A 17,443-nucleotide genomic window follows, 5' to 3' on the forward strand; every position below is an offset into this window, starting at 1 on the left:
TGCCCATGCTTGTTTGATCTGAAACATAATACCCCTTAACGTGACCCCTTGGAAAAATACTGGGGAAAGCAGCCAAGGGGGGGGGGGGGGGGGGAGCAAAGCTTCGCAGAATGAACATTTCTGGCTCTTTCATTTCCACTGAGATGCTGCACCATCTATAAACAGTCCAGATTTGCAAGTAGGAGAGAGAAGAAGGGCAAAAAGCAGGGAGAATTTACTACAGCACAGCTAAAAGCTTCTGCAGCAGTGAATACCAAAGGGCCACCGCCGCTGGTGCCCAGCTCCTGCTCTTGCTCCAGCCCAAGAGCCAGTTTTCATCTCATTTCATGGGACATTTTCATCTGCTCTTTGTGGACACTGGGCTCCCGAGCCACGCCAAAGACCTTACAGCACCTCTCCTCCATGCTCCCCAAAATCAGAGCAGCTTTGCAAACGGTGGTAACTCCCACGACGGCGTCTACTCGTGCTGGTCTCTCACTTGCTCAGCGATGCACGAAGTCCTCGGCAAGGAGCTGAGCTTCTCCCAGGGAAAGGCTCCCTGCTACGACAGCTTGGCAAAAGCCCCCAGGGGTGCCCAGCCGCCAAAAAGCTAAACATCGCTCCGGGCTGCGGAACCTGACGCCACGAAGCATTTCTTGGCAAAGAACCCAGCCCCGATAACCGGAGACCTTGGGCGAATGTGGGTGTCCGCTTTCGGCCACGTAACATCTCACCAGCCAGTGGGAGCCCAGCGTGTCCCTTTCTCCTTTCGGCCGGTGGGACACGAGGTGACACCAGGACCACGGCTTGGGGGTTCAGCTGCCAGCTCCCCTGCCTGGGCTGGTAAAACCCAGGTGTTTCACAGAGGGGCTTTAGGGTGCAGTGAAAGACTAACTGCATTTTATCAGCGATTTGTTGCCTGTGCGCAATTTAAGGCTGCGGTGCTGTTACTGGCCCCCCGAAGACCGCAAAACACACCAGCGCGGCCCTTTTGACATTAACTGCGACGCGCAGCTAGGAAGATTCACAGGCCACCAGGTATTTCAGGGCAATATTCATAGCAGAGCAGGGAGGATTTCCAGGATTTGGAGCCTAAAAATGTACATTACTGGAGGTGTCGCAGCACCTACCACATCCCTCATGGCAAACACCGCCCGGGGAAGGGTCCTGAGCACGGCACGGCGCTGCGCAGCAGAAAGCACTGTCTGGTACACGCTTGACTAGCCGCAGAAATCTGTAATTCATTTACCCTGTATTTTAGGGAAGTTCAGCATCAGGGTTTCCTGTACATACTTTTAGCGTTCCGGCTGAAAACATCTGCTGGACACACTGCACCTGCTAACGCAGCCCCGCCACGAACCGCAGCACATGTCTTCACGGTGCCCGGGGACAGGAGGGTGGGAGGGGGGTCCCTGCATCGCCCCACGTCCGACAGCATCACCCGAGACTAACCTGCACCACGGCAGGGTCACGGGCAACACAGAGCTCGGTACATACGGAGCGTGAGACAAGCAGCCCCCACGTCCAAATGAACCCTCAAGCTGGCAAAAGGCTGGGTGTGGGGGGAAATAAACCCAACCCATGCTGTTCCAGTCTGCTTTTGCCATTTGTAGCACTCATCCCAATACCCAAACCTCCAGTCCAACTCCAGCAAGGCCATTTAAAACACAGGTGGCCAAACCCCAGCTGACTTAACGCCAGCTGAGCAATGCGCCAGCAAGCACAGAAGGGACCAAACGTCACCCGCAGCTCCTGTGAGCAATGAGGGAGTTAATTGTTAACGGGCAGGTGGTGACATCCCTGCACAGGCACGCCACGAGCTGCCACGGCAGGGCTGCCTTCCCCACGCTCTCACGGCTTCTCCCTCGGGCAAGCGCCGCAGCACCCAAAGGCCCTCGGCAAAACCCTGCGGGCAGCGCCGAAGCCGCACGTGAATTTTCAGCTCGTTGGCAAAACGCTTCAGTTGCTTCCGAAAAGCGCAGGGGTGGTCCGTAAAGCACAATATTGCCCCGCAGGAGCTGTGCTGCTCTGCACGTGGAGGGACAGCGTGGGCTCAGGGTGCACCCGTGGCTCCTTTGGTGGGGACAATGTCACGGCAAGCACCGGGCAGGCAAGGGGTTAAGTGGGTTCTTGGTTTCTTGCATACGATCACTCACACAATTCTCTTTGCAGGCCAGTTACTCCACTGCTCTCTTGGGAATTAAAAAAAAAAAAAAAAAAAAAAAACCCACACGACCTTCTTTTGGAGCATTCTTCTCACTTCCCACCCCACCCACTGCACACGCGCTGTGCGAGTTATCCAGCAATTAGAAACGTTTTCATCAGCGATAGGATCCCTTTCTTGACACGCATCCAACCACCACGTAGCAGCCATCTGAGGAACTGGCACGGAGGAACGCAACACGGGAAAGTCCGTCCGGCTGCCCCGGTTCTCTGGGGGATTTGTAAAGAAGCAGGAGGGGAGGCACAGCCGCCGGCCCCGGCACTGCGGAGCCGTGGATGGGATGCCATGCTCGGCTGCCTGTAGCGCTGTCAAACGCTCCTCTCCACTCCCGGCCGCTATCGCTTCATACGCTCAGCGGCGCATACAGAAAAACGTACCGCTTTTCATTTGCTCTTGGCTGCAAGAGGTCAGGAAAAAACCCCCAAAAGTCAAGAATGGGAGAAAGAGAGCTGCTCCCACCGCCAGCGGGTCAGCTGTGGGAGCGCAGGCGTTGGGCTTGCTTTGTTACAGCACCAAAATGCAGCCATTTATCCAAAAGCTTTGCAATTTTCACCTATATTATTTCATATCTATCTCTCCCCTTTTCTCCCCTTTATATGCCCAAACTATGTTACATAGGCACGCTTTAAAATACTGCTGCAGGGATATTGACTTGTACGTGAAGTTAGAGATGATGGAGGGAGGGGAATTCTCAGCAGAGAAACAGAGAAAAACACAAACCACCAACTCTCAGTTATTAATCCCTTAAATAATTCTGACAACACTCCCCACCCTCCTATCTGAAACCAAGCAGAAAACTCAGTTTTCTGACTCTGCAAGAGGGTGACGTGTGTTTGTGTCAGAGAGGGACGGGGGCACGATGGCAGTCGAGCCCCTTCGCAGCTCTCCCAGCACCCCATCCCGACAGCCGGCGAGGTGGGACCTCTCGTTTTGCAGATTCTCCAGCCGCAGGGAGCTGGTGATAAAGCCAGGGACAAATCTGCAACAGCATCCAGCAAGGACAGCCTGGATCCCCTCCAAGGGCTTTCCAAGAGCTCTCCACGCTGGCTCATCGGCAGGAGGAAGGGGACGCCTTTACACCAAAAATTATTCTGAAGACACAAACGCTTTGTAGAGAGCACCCATCGCTTTTAACTGTGAAAGTACCAGCACAGCCCCTCTTTGGCAGCTCTTGCCGCAGCCGCCGGAGCGTGCCGCGCTCAGGGCCGCCCTCCCCATCACACACATCTCCTCCCCAGACACGCAAGACAAGCCATGTACGAGTTCTCCGTCAGCCACCCCCGGGTCACACGTGCCAGCGAACCTTGGTGGATTCAATTAATTGAGAGGGAGGATTGATCCAGACCCCCCCTCCTCTGAGCCCTGCTCGAGCTGCGAGGTTGGTGCAGCTCTCACCAACCTCTGGACCAGAACCAACGGAGTGAAAAACACTACTTTAATCTCAGTATCAATATCTCCTCATTTTTCAGCTGACCTGTGACTCGCTTCCCTTTTTCATTTTTAGAACAGCATCATTTTGTATCCGTGGGTCAGGGTAGGAAAGACCCTATCTCGCAAAAAAGCTTTTTTCAAAGAGTACAGGAACTTCAAATGAAAGTCAGGACAATTAAATACACGTCAGGAGAGCTGAGAGGAGTGGGAGGCTAACAAATGGCACGCTCCACAGGTTTATGAATATTTGAACTATATTTCTAAAAAAAAAAAAAAGTACATTACTGCAAGTTATTGAAAATGAGTAACTCCCTTTAATGAACCTTGCCACCATCGTGCTGACTAATAGAGTGATAAAGAGTTTAATCCATATTTATGTACATTTTATCTCATTATAGTTGGTGCCAATAAATTAGCAAGTCCAATAAGAGTTACATTTTATACCATCACTGCTATTAAATGTGCATGAAGTAGTGTGCAACAGCACATCGTACATGAGCACTAGCTTTTAATTTTATTTCTTTTTTAGAAGCCAGGCTGTACTAGCAAAGACTGGGCACAGCACCCCAGCAGAGAACCCCAGTGCTCATTCTTGCAAGATCAGACCCTAATTGGGGATGAGGCAATATTAACAGGGGTTTTCTTCCTTGGAGCACTGCACACTGCGCTGCTTCTGCATCCTGCAGAGGAGACACAGCCACAGAGAAACACTTCTGCAGATGTCGCTAGTGATTACGGATAGCTTTAAACTTTAAAGGGATAAGATTTAAAAAAAAAAAAATTAAGAGCCAACTTGTAGAAAACAATATAATAATATATTCTTTTAAGGTGTCTTAAAAGAGGCACAGCTAGAAATACAGGTGGTCAGCATCTCAGGTCACTTTTGGAAACCTCTGTCATGAAAGACAGCATGTCCTTGTCACAGCGGGATTGCTTAACAACTGGACATTGGGAAAAAAAACTGGCTGTGAGCAATTTAAACTGGCCTTTCGACTCCCTTGGGTAGCTGGGAAACACTGCAACCGAGTTTACAAGAAACATGACGCATCTGTTTGGCAAAAGCCTGCACTTGCCAATTACCCGACATCCCACGAAGGCAGAGATGGAGCTTTTCAGCTCCACAGGAATTTTGGCCAGAGAAGCCCATGTGGTTCACCATCCCATTTCACCAGCTGTTATCCTGGTGACAGTAGGGAAGAAGTAACTTCCCAAGCTTAAAACTCAAGCAAGTAGCAAAACCAGGGATAAAAACTCAGGTTCCTGGACTCGAGCAGCCCCCAACCACACTTGGTCCTTCGGAGGAAGCTCCATCAATCCTACAGCAGCTCCTCCTGGCTGAAGCCCTGGCTCAGAACCCAAAGGGAGCTATGGAAACCTCTCTCAGAAAAACAGCTGGTCAAGGCAAAATGGAGGGATCTGATTTTTCTTCCTCTTCCAAAGCACTAGCGTTTTTCTCACACTAAGAAACCCCGAAGGACCCTGCAGATTCCAAAGGACAAGCCCTTTACTTATAGGTTGGCACCACATATACGCAAGCCCCTGCCTTTCTACTCGGTAATTACACTGCAGCAAACCCAAATGTTACTAGTAATTGCTGTCTCGCTGGCCTTCTGGTTTGGAAGAGAGAAATAACTACTTAAGTGGCATCCAGAAAGGAAACACCCAACACTACTCCACCAAGGTTCCTATGTAATTAAATGGTTGACTGTTACTGTGCTCCGTTCAGAAAATTCTCCTACACGGCGTAAGTGTCTTGTAACCAAAAAATGCTACTGATCTAAGGAATTAATAGCTCCAGGAAGAATTTTTGTGTGTGTGAAGTTTGTGTTTGGCCAGTGGGAACGTGGATTAGAGGCTCCTTTTGCTCTCCCTGTGACTCAAAACGGAAAGGCGCTTTGGTCAACAGCAGATTTTTCCCTGTTTATTTGCTTTGCCACTGTTGAACACAGATCTGAGGATAATGTGGGAATGAAAGGTGGCAAAGACAATGGGGATGTTTTGACAGGCTTCCAGAGGGATTTAGGGTGGTGCAGACTTGAACAGCTGATACCTCCACCAAACTGATTAAAAACTGCACTGGGAAAAGATCAGCGAGGTTTTTGTATACAGAATCTGTGCCTCCCACATCTTAGAAGGTTGTTTAAGAATGACGATGCACGTGAAAATAAGCAAGATCCAGGCAATGAAGTACATTTAGATTTCTCGGAAGTTTATGACAAGTTTCCTTCCAAAGTCTCCTAAAAAACTAAACTGTCATGAGGTAAGAGGGAATGACAAATCATCTCCCCTTCCCAAGTCACAAACCTGAACGTCCCCCACAAAAAGTGAACAGGAGAAGGAGGGAATAGCTGTTCCCTAACCAGACCAAAAAGGAAACCAAGCTGTGTTCAGCTGACGTGTTCCAGCAGTGTTTAACGCCAGGCTCTATTAACAGGCATCTTAGGCAATTTGAAACAGCACAAAGCAAGAGACAATGTGACGATAAAGCAGCATTTTAATTAGCAGCGGTTCTTTCCCCAGCCCAAAAGGTTCCTTCTGTGCATTCATATTCCCAGAGCAACAAAAGCCTTCTTGTATTTCATAAATCAAAAAATTCATAAAACAAGCCCCTGCAATTGCACATTCCAGATAATGGTCCAGAAATAAATTAGGCAATAAATATCAAATAATATATCCCCATCAGCAGTGAAAATCTACTCTTTGGATAATCAGAAGAGAAGATGCCTTCCAGCAGCTTATGCCTGGTAGCTCGAAATAGGTAAAATAGAGAGCTTTAATAAATCTTTTAACACCTTTTCCACTGAAGAATATAGCAATTGTCCTGTGTAATAGTTTCTCTGAGCCCAGTATCCATCAGAGTAACAGCCGAGCCCTGACGCTGTTCATGTCAAAAGTCAGGGTATCAGAACAACAGCCACTTGTCAAAATCCCGTAGAATTTTCCTCCCTCATAGCTGGGTCTCGTTCAGCATTTGGTGCCATCCATCAGTTATACCAAAAAACACAAAAACACACTCTCTCCTCTCCCATCTAGGTGACACATGGTGCAAACAACAGCCAGCACCTAAGAATGGCTGGGAAGAAAAAAATACCCTCCAAACACATTTGTGAGAAACTCAGTGGACTCATTTCACCCTGGCATGAAAATTCCTGACCCCCACGGACACTCACTGGCCATGTTACAAAACTGATGGCCATTTCAGTAAAGCTTTTTTTTTTTTTTTTTGCTCGCAGCCATGCACAGAGGCTGGGGAAGGACCGTGCGAGGTCTGCACCCACACTGGGGCAAAACCAGAAGCGCTTGGGGACGAAGGGTCCTTGCCACGCCGTTGGTACAAAGCTGGGTCCGGGCTTGTAAAGATTTGTAACACTGCTATAGGGAAATGTGCTGCTGGGGCTGCAGGGTTCAATCCCAGGCTGGTTTGAGCAGGGATGATGTTTAATGCTGGTTTGAATGCACCGTCCCTATGGGGAGCTCAGGGACAAGGAGATGGTGTGGCTTTGCCCCAGTCACCCAGTGAGGCAGCACCCAGTCCCCAGGGCTACACCTTCCAACAGGTCTTACGAACTCATAGATACAAAGGTGTTTTGATTCCCCCCAAAAAAGACATTTTTCACCTGCTTTAGAGACTGATCCCAGAGGGTTTGTAATCTAAAGCAGAAAGCGTGAAGGCGTGATCTCCCTTCATTACGGACACACCAGAATCAGTCCCTAGATGTGCAGGCTACCATGAGCACAGGGGAACAGGTGCCCAACGCATGGGTTAAGGGTGCAGAAGGTGCTCAGAAAACCACAAAACCTTCGTATTTTCCATCCAAAACCTGCAGCACAAGTCTGGAGAACTGCCCCGGTGCCAGCTCCATCACTTCCCAGGAGCTCAGGAGTACCTCTTACCTTTCCAAAGTCCCGTACATCGAAGAGGTCAAAGGGATCAAACAGATCGCTGTTTCTTAACCCAAATTTGTCGTGGCACACTTTTAGGAAGGTTCGGATGTTCTTCAAACAGAGAAACTGGGGAAACAAAAAAGAAAGGGAGGGAAAAAGTGAGCAAGACAGGCACAAATTTTAACTGAGATTTACTGAGTTAAATTCACATGCGAGACAAGTTAACAGACTTAGAAACTTGCACTGAAAAGCCAGGCATTAGTTTATTTGTTGTTACTGAAGATGTCGGAATCCTGGTGCCCCATGTGGACTCCTGTGTTCTCAGCTGCGCACCAGAAACAAATGCCCTTTTGAAAAACAAGTTTCACATAAGGTAACATTGCAGAAGGGTTGGAAAACTGAAGCCAGGACGTTTCCCTTTCAAGGTCGAAGCCAAATATAAATTACAGCTGATGTTCTACAGAAGCCCAGTGTTGAACTTTTAACCATTTCCAGCATGATCCCATTTGGTTCCCTACAGAAGGGACACAGGTTACAGCGCTTACTGTACGTATTGCTGTACATCTGTACACATGCATGCATACACGCGTCCCAAACAAAAGATTGGGACAGTGAAAATTAGAGGTTTTTTGCTTTGGGGTCCGAAACAATGGACAACTTATTCAAGTCACATTTGCTCCCTTAGCCTCGCATCCCTCAGATGCTGCAGGCACCGTGAATGCTAACAGACCCATGAAACATCAGCCAGCCACGGGAGCTGCTCCCGACCCAGCTCAGATTCCCTTTCCCAAAACCAGGGCAATCCCTGGAACTGCTTCCACCAAGCTTTGCGCATCTTTAATCTGAGGCCATTTGAAGAGGCAGAAATCTCACACCTCTAGGGACCACCCTCAGTTCTTCAGATCGCTCAACTAGCAGAGTGACATTATGTTTCTCTTTCAAGAAAATCCCGTCACCAACTATAGCAATAATTGGTCATTTGTTTGCGAGCGTTGGGGATTTTGAAGACTGGGGACTCCAGACGGTCTCGCTCCAACAGTGATGCCTGGCAGCACAGGGGCTAAGATAAGAAGAATAAAAATCTGCTTCATTTTTGCGGCTGCATCACCTATGTCCTTCATCAGGATGGACTGACTCTGCTGAGGAAGCCAATTAATTTCACTTCTTTCTGCATCCTCATGCTATTCCACAAAATACCTTCAATTTATTGCTGTCATTTTAAACAACTCTTCTTTTTTTTTCCAGCAAATTCCTCACAAATACGTAACAAATGCTTTAGAATTATAAGTAAATCAACCCATTAAAGGGGTGAATCATCCCCACGTGATAAATAGGCGCAAGATACAAGCTGCCTTTGGGTGGGTTTGGTCAGCGCGGTTTTGTCACATGGCACTACCTCTGCTCCCCGAGTTGTCATCAAACCAACACCACACAAAAACACCGCTTGCAAACTTCACTGCGAGTTCAAAGTAAAATAAACCAGCTTAATTTTCTTTTAATTAAAAGAATCAAAGCAGAATCTTTGGGGCCATCATATCTCCACAGGCATGCCTGCGACGCAGCTTGTCGTTATCATTGCGTTTGGGATTATGCGTGAGATTTGTGGCGATGGATTAGCAAGCCCACCTCATTAACAACAGGCTGATTCACCTACACAGAGAAAGAAATAACCTTTTACCCTTCTCCCCCACTCTAACCCCCTCTACATGGAGCTGCCAAGCGGCAGCAGAGCTCCCCCAGCACGGGACATTCCTGTCGCATCAGAGCCTTCTCATTAGACAAGCAAGTGCCAGAGGCAGAAATTGAAAACAATTCTATTTTTCTAGGGCATTCCTGTATCTCACATAAACACTGCAGTAAATATAATCTGTCTAGACTGAGAGGTTTTTTTGGAATTGCTTTACAGCCTCTCTCACTGATACGGGTTATTTCATAACTTTATCTTCTGGGTCTCTGCAAGAATTTACACCCTGGGCAAACCGGCTGCTTGCAGCAGGGGTGTATTTTCTGTTGTACTGCAGTCTAATTGATTTCAAATTTCTAGCACGTGTTTATTTTAAATCCTTTTAAGCCTCCAGTTTTGAAAGTTAATGACACAGCTTATAGCCATAATTACACACAGCAAGAGGCAAGCTTCATCTGCAGAACCGCCCTGCCTTTCTGCGGCATTCGCCCCCCACCTCCCGCTCGCCCCAAAGCTGGGGCAGCCACAAAAGCTGAAGTGCTCGGGAAAGACGGACTTTCACAGCACCGATACTCAGCCAAGCGAAAAACACCCAACGGGTGGGAAAACCCGGACCCTCTGCAAGATGCCTTTGTGGTTCAAATTCCTGAAAAGCTCAAAGTTCACACTACCTCCTTTCTGAAGGATCGCAAAGAGATCACACATCCAAACAAATGAACACCTCGTCCTGACGGTGTTTCTAACAAGGACTGAGCCTTGGCTCCATCACGAGTTTAGACCAGGCTGAGCTACCCCCATCTCAGCTTTCCTGACAAGGACAGGACCCACCACGCCGTTCCAACATCAGCTGCATCCAACTGTCTTTGCTCGTCCAATTCAAACCTGGAAGCCATCTCGCCACCAGCTGCTAAACGAGCACAAGGCAAAATACCTTCTCGTGCTTTCGCTCACAGGCGTTTCGAGGTTGGTTTGCTGTTGATGGAAGACCACGAATTGCTGGCTTAATGGTGTTACTCAACGGCCACATGTTAAAATTAGCTACAATTGAATATGAGCTGTGCCGAGGCCGTTTTATTTACCAGTCAATCACACCTTTGGACAAGTAAACACTCCGCAGGAGAAAGAGAGAGAAAAATCAATGTTCTCCGTGGGGCTCATTCACCACCTGCCAGGCCCAAAATCAATGGTGTCATTTATATGCTTCGAGCGGGAGACCAGAGCTGAAGCAGGGTCCTGCGACTTCTTTGGTGCGAGTGCCGGTGGGAGCCCAACGCACCGCACCTCCCGCGTCCCACCATCGCCCTCCTCCGCACCCAAAGCGACCTCGGTACCCGCCAGCCATCGCTTCTGGGGATAGACACCGTCACCAACCGGGATGCTCAGTTCTGGAAACAGACCCCAGAGACCACAGCATCTTCCACGGATACCGGCGTCTCCCACTGTACCACCAGCCAGGCTCCGAAAGCGGTCACAGCACAAGTCCCCGGCGTGGGGAGAACTCCCCAAACACTGCAAAACGCATCCAAGGGGCTTTGGAGAGGGAAATTACTAAAACCAGAGCAAAGAGGCGAGGGGGGCAGGGATGGGACCGTACCACAGGGAGCAAGAAACTCATCCGGTAAAACAAAATACCTTGAAGCCTGCCAATAGATGAGAAAAGTCTGTGGTCAGTTCTGACCCGATCCTTTGAGGGTTGCAAGGAGCCAGCACTATAGAGAGGCAGCGGTGACAGCCCAGCTCCTGCTGTTGGCACAGCAGAAGGGCCCTGCCACCTGCACTCGCTGAGTTTCGGAACAGCTTTGCTTATTTTTAAACACTCTGCAATGCCTGTAAGGTGAATAAACTGCTCTCGGCTACCACCCGTCCTGCCCCAGCCCTGCAAAAACCTGCTTTGCAAAGCAGGGCGGCTGCAATTTCGGCAGCTCCGCCTGGGCTCTGGCCAAGGCAAGGCAGGACCCCAGGCACCTTCGTGAAGGCATGGCAGTGAGCAGACCCCAGCACCTGGGACACGCTGGAAACTCCTCAGTAGCTTCTGGGATGTTCTTTTTTTAAAGAGGGTTTTCACGGCGTTATTGGGTTTATTGAATTCAGTAAGTTTAGAGACTCCTTGGATGATCGCTGCACATAGAAAAGGTATTGCTGCCAAGTTTTCAATGCAGCTCAGGAAACTTGTCCTGGAAATCGATAAATACATTGGAGAAGCCTTCCGTGGAGATCGAGAAAGGGACAATTTGGTACCTGGGATAACCCCAGATACTTGGGATAACTCCACTTTGCACAGGGAGCTTAGAGGGGACATGTCAAGCCACCCCGAACCCCGGGCTGGACGGGCAGGTCGGATGTTTGTGAAGTTGGAAACTACGACTCCGGGGGTGGGAGAGCAGCTCACGGGAGGGTGCACGGTGGCTCAGCACCTCGCTCCTCCTCATGGCCCCGTTTTAGTTACCACCACCCCTCCCTGTGGTCCCCGTATGACTGGGCGCCCGCAGCACCTGCGCTGACTAGACAGCGGCCATTTCCGATGCAAATTCGTCAGAAAAAGATCCAACTACTGGAGGACGGTGAGGTTAGGTTGGAAACGGTCCCCCAGCCTCGGCAGAGCTGACGGCAGGCTGGAAAGCCGCGTGCGTCCCCAGTCCTCGCATTTGGGATGGCACAAGGGAGGGGAGGTGCGAGGCTTGGGAGTCTCCAAGAGACATTTAACAACGTGACAAAACGTAGGAAAAGGAAAGAAATGGGCTAGACGATTTTGTCTGGCGGGGCAGGATCATGCAACAGCTCACAGCTTTTTTGGAAAGGGCCTTTTGGAGAGGCAGCGACTGCCGGCGGCTGGGGTTAGTGCTCCGGGGAGGAGTGGGGCCGCACACAATAGCACTGGGCGCTGGGCACACGGCCACGAGCTGAACCGCAGCCAAAGCCGTGGGCTTGAAATGGGTCCTGCAGCATGCAAGGAATGCTGCAGCTTTGCCGTTTGAGATAACCCACTGACGAATGACGAAAGTAACTTTCTGTAGCGCTTCCTGACCGTGATGTCAGATTTCCTCTTATCTCGCTGCCGGCACGGCTCGAAACCACCAGGCGAAAAGTAAGTCCCTGACAGGGAGCTGTGAGCATCTGCTTATCACAGCCTTTGCAAACGGGGAAGGGAGGGTCTCTCATTGAGAAAACACATCATTTGCAACAATCAGTGGGAAAATTAGTATCCTGTGGCACAAACCTCTCAAGAAAGCCGAAGGATGCATCTCCTGAGTCATGTCGAGTTCCCCCGCGCTACTCTGACATTGCAAAGGGGCATCAGGACTCCCTTTACTTGTTCCAAAGTCAAGAGCGGAGAGAAAGTCCAAGAGCATCCAAGTACCCAGCAGGAACTGCAGGGCTGCAGGCAACATAACCCCGCATTTAAAACTGCACAAATCACGACCTTTATCTAATGTCTCCAAATGGCTCTGCCTGACCTAGCTCCTTCCACATCAAGGTGTTACCGGGAGAGTTTTGGGAGCAGTAGTAAGAGTCAAAAGCACAAGTGGAGCTTGTATCACCCTCCACCAGCAACACCAAATTTTTCATGGCTTTGTTCCTTCTCGTGCTTCACCCCATTGTCTCTGGTGGAAAGGAGCAGCCACAGAAACAATACAAAACATCTCTGCGGGAAATTTCCTTTCCCATTCACATTTGGATTCAAGTCGCAGCTCATCAATTACTTTAGATGGACAGATTAAATTCCGGGTTGTTGGACAGCAGATTTATCTATTGAGAAGTAGAGAATGAAATTATTTCTCAAATAATTTAGTGCTATTATTTCCCCCCATTTCAAAGACATTCCTATCGCAGAGCGCTCACAGGCTGGGCAAATTCCACTTAGCGAGACTGATTAATGAGCCCAAAATGCTGATGAGCGCTGACCTCCCCACAGCTTCTCCTTCTCCTTACATCCACCCACAACCAAGGATTAACCCTAGGAGAGCACCTGAGGGAGAACAACCATTTATTTTGGCAAACACCCCACATCTCATCACCAGGAGGACCGGGAGAAAGCAAACCTGCAGCAAGCAAAGGTCCTTCCCGGCAAGGAGCATCAGCCAGAGCTCAGAGGGGCTACAAACCTCCTGAACAAGCTTGCCAGGAGCTTCTAGCTTGCCCAACAGAAGCACAACACTGGGAGGCTGCCCAGCAGCAAGCCCAGCACCGCAGCACGCCGGGACAGGCTGCCGAGCCCCGCTTTGGTACCTGCTCGTCTCGCACCTTTGCTCATCATCGTTCTGAAATGGGTCAAGCAGATAAAGAGCTCCCAGTTACCTTACGGAACTTCCCATCGCCACGTACGGGCTCTCAATGGGAAGAGGTGTCTCGGATAACAATATTAAGCTCATGGACTGGAAACCGGAATATACATAAAATTGTAAAAACAATTAAAAAAAAAAAACAAACCACAAACAAGGGGAGGTTCTGGAGTAACTGATTAAATACACTGAAGTCACAAGCCTCAGCCCCAGAGGGAGAGGAATGGCTTTTAGCAGCGCTCAAGTCAGAGTGGGCACAAACATTAACCAGAGCTCCTGGATTTCATACAAGACATGAACTACTGAAACAAGGCGAGGAACGGAGGCAAACACCTCCGAGGTGGCAGATGTTAAGAGGACGTGGGAAGAGCAAGAGACAGAGCACAGGGTCAAATGATTAAATCCAATTAGTCAGAGATACAGAAGAAACGTTCGGTGATATACTGAAGCATATACTGAAGACGTATCGGATAAAACCGCATCTGGTGCTTTCTCTGCTTGCAAGAGGAGCCCGTGCGAGGGCAGCAGCATCGTGTGTGTGTCCCCCCGGGGCTGCTGTCACCCCACCAAGCAGCACTGCACAGGCCAAGCCCAGCAATGCGGGAACTCGTCCTATTTTATCCTAGGAAAGTTTTGCTGACCCCAAACTCCCCCTGAGGACCGCCAGGCTCATTTCCTCCATTACACATGCTCCTTCAGAGAAAAACAGAAAAGAAAAAAAAAAAAAACCAAACCAACAAAAGTCCAGAAGCGTGGATAAAACCCCCATCAGGCAGCCAATGAGTCCAAGATGATAACGTAGGGCTGCAGGAGGGGACGAGGATGAAGTAACACCCCCCAGTTTGGAGGAGGGAAAAGAAATCACAGGAATGCCCAGATGCTCGCGTCCTCTGAGGCAAACTCCCGATGACCTGAGCCCTCCCCGGTGGCACGGCAGGAGAGGTTCGTTAAAACCCACGCAACGAGCCAGCAAGACCCCGCATCGCGTGGCCGGGAGTGCTTGGCTCAGCCGAGGGCGGCCGCTCGGCGTCCATCTGTCCGTCCGTCTGTCCCGCCATCGGAGGGTCACCCAGCGGCACGCAGGGGCTTTAAATGAGCGGAAGGAAACTGCGATTTCCCAAAGAAAATGGCAGAGCCGCCGCTGATGACAGTACTTCCCTGCTTTGTGGAGCCCTCCGAGGGCTGCAAACGTACGGCTCTGCTGAGAAAGGGGGAATCGTTAAGGTAAGGGCTTTAATTGCAATGCCTGGGAGTGCTTTAGCAGAGATGCTTACAAGGTCTGAAATTCTCTGCTCACACACCTAAGGTCTGGACAGCCCAGAGCTTTTGCCCAACCACCCAAAATCCAGTGGGTCCAACAGGTTCAGCTCCGGTCCAAACCCCAACCACAGGTTTGAGGTTTGTGCAACTAAAAACCTTGCCACTGAGGTTTTAGAAAACCCTAATCCAACTCCCTGCATCACATCAGGCAGCTGATTGTACTTCAGAGGTTTATGTTTTAGATGTCTAAGCAATCTGCAGAGCCATTCCCAGGAATAAAAAGAGCTTCTCACAAAATCAGGTGGGCGCAATCCTCTCTGAAGGCCCTGGTCTTCACCAACTCCTCCTCTAAGAGAGGAAATTTCAGGTTTCCCTCTGTGAAGGACAACACTGCGTTGAGCCATGTTACAAAATGAATGTATGAGAAGCAACACCCTTTTTTCCTTCGCTACCCCCTCCAACGGCAATGCATTTCGGGACCTGAATGGAGAACACTGACTTCCCGACTACATGAAGGAAGGGCAAGTGGGTAGTGGGACACTACCACATCCCTAACGACCTTGGACAACCCTGATGCCCTTGCGTTACCCGAAATCAGCATCTGCCGATGTGAAAATCCCTCCTGGGATGCTCTCCTGCTCTGATGATCTGCCCGGGCAGTAGCGATGAGCCACATCCTTCGCAGTGCTGGGGCGATGCCTGGGAAAGACTCGTGTTACATCCCCCCCAAAAAAACCCCCAAAAACCCAAGCACAGAGCAGCAGTTTTCTTTGCAGGTCCTAGCCTGCCCCAGAGCTGCGTGGGGCTGGCTGCCGGGATGGGGGACGATGGGGCAGGGAGCAGAGGCTGTTTGCAGCCTGAGCTACGGCTAAATGTGGGAAGACCACCAGGTATCACTGCCACGCTTTAGAGGAGAAACCCAGCTGGATCTTCTGAGGCTTATCGGTATCATAGGCAAATCCAACAAAGGGGTTTCTTTTCGACTTTCCCACACAATCCAGGGTGAGAGCCTCCGTCTCCTGCGTCCCAGACCTGGGCTGTCTCTGCGGTGTATTTACCAGCAGGCTGCCAAATCCACGCTTGGCTTTAGCGAGCAACACGATACGAGACTCTGTAGAGTTTGGAGCTGGAGAGCTTGGAAGGATTGCTCAATCTGCCCACGTTTGGCACCTTTGACGGAGAGTCCCCTTCCACGCTTATTAAATTCAGCCTTTTTCTCCTCTCGCTGGAAAACATGCAGCTGTGTCAGGGGAACTCAGCTAAGAAAGAGGCAGGGGGGGAGATGTCTTGGCTTTTACTATTGATGTGAAGTCCTAAACTCATGTTTGCCTCACTGGGGCTCACACTTCATCACTCATAAAACATGACCATAGATAAAAGATGGGATATGCAAAAAAGGAATTGTGATTATAGCTGATCAAGAAATGAGATACCTTCCCACGCACTGAGTTTTCAGCAAAAAAAAATTCAAAACATTTTGGCCAACCCGAAGCTTTAAGACAGGACTATGACCTGAACCATGACAATCAAATTATAACACAGAATTCAGCTGCTGTTAAAGAAAATGAATAATTACGTAACCGTATATAGTGTTACACTGTAATGATACGCTTACAGAGAACTTTCCAAGCAGTCATTGTTCTCCTGCTCTTCAGGCTGGTGCAGGGAATCAGACCATGATGAACTTTTGACAGGACAGCGATGAGAACAGCTACGGTATGTCTCCAAAATGAGTAAATAGCAGCCAAGTCAGGAAATCAAGCCTCGTCATGTCAAGTATTCGGGCCAGACCCGAGAAAAGAAGCTCCAGGAGGTAGCCTGCAAGCCTGGGCCAGTTCAAGAAATTCACAGAACTTATTTTTGTCTCTTTAAAACCAAGCTGCCCTATATAAATGCTGAAGAGACAGGCTCTGAGAGTTTGGAGGCAGAAGTGAACCATGGGGTGGGATCTGAGGTAGATGCCTGCAATAGCTGACTCCAATATCATTTACGCAAAACTATCAAAACAGACTATTAGTAAATAATAACCAAACTTGTATGTTGAATTCATGTTTTACCAGAGTCCCATGTGAGCCCAGATTCAAATACCCATTGATATCTCCAGACCACCCCTGAGCTGATCGGGCCACCGGCTGTCACCATCAGAGAGGCACATCCTCATGTCAGGGCGCAGAGCAGTCTCACCGCAGACACCGTCTGCTTTTCTTTTTTAAAACATCCCAAGAAATCTTATTTCAAACATTCTGCCATCAGATCACCGGCATGCCATCTCCCAACATCCAAAAGACTTTTCTGGCAAGAGCTTGTACGGATGCCATTGCATTATTCATCCATCACGGGTATATGCAATTTTTCTACACACAATCATGGTTTTGGGTGACCTGCTTCCAATTAGACTCACTTCAATTTCAGAAAGCCTCAGAAATCACAACTAAATGTGTTATTTTCCTCACTGCAAGAAGTGCCAGGTTACCTGCCAGGAAGCAGAAGTGCTGAACAAACGAACCCCTGATACATTCATCCCACCGAGCTGAAGCAGCACAGCACACAGAGGGGAAGCACCACTGAAAAGCAAAAACTCAGCCATGAAAAATATTTGTAATGCCACATTTGTTGCAGCTTTCACCTTTTAAATTGGCAATGGAGGAAATAACGGCCTAGAACAATTGCAAACTTCTGTCGTTTTGAAATTTGCAGAGT

The 17,443-nt window shown here is 49.3% G+C and overlaps 1 protein-coding gene across 6 annotated transcripts in view; it reads right to left on the reverse strand.

Moving 5' to 3' along the window:
* VAV2 (vav guanine nucleotide exchange factor 2) overlaps window positions 1–17,443 on the reverse strand; it is a 154,107-nt gene that overhangs the window by 108,116 nt on the left and 28,548 nt on the right. For all 6 annotated transcript variants that reach the window (XM_069770997.1, XM_069770998.1, XM_069770992.1 and 3 more), the window contains exon 2: window positions 7,529–7,645. In XM_069770997.1, coding sequence (XP_069627098.1) covers window positions 7,529–7,645 — 117 coding nt within the window. The remainder of the gene's footprint in view (window positions 1–7,528; window positions 7,646–17,443) is intronic.

This window comes from Haliaeetus albicilla, chromosome 26 (genome assembly GCF_947461875.1).
Source record: "Haliaeetus albicilla chromosome 26, bHalAlb1.1, whole genome shotgun sequence".
Classification (NCBI taxonomy): domain Eukaryota; kingdom Metazoa; phylum Chordata; class Aves; order Accipitriformes; family Accipitridae; genus Haliaeetus; species Haliaeetus albicilla.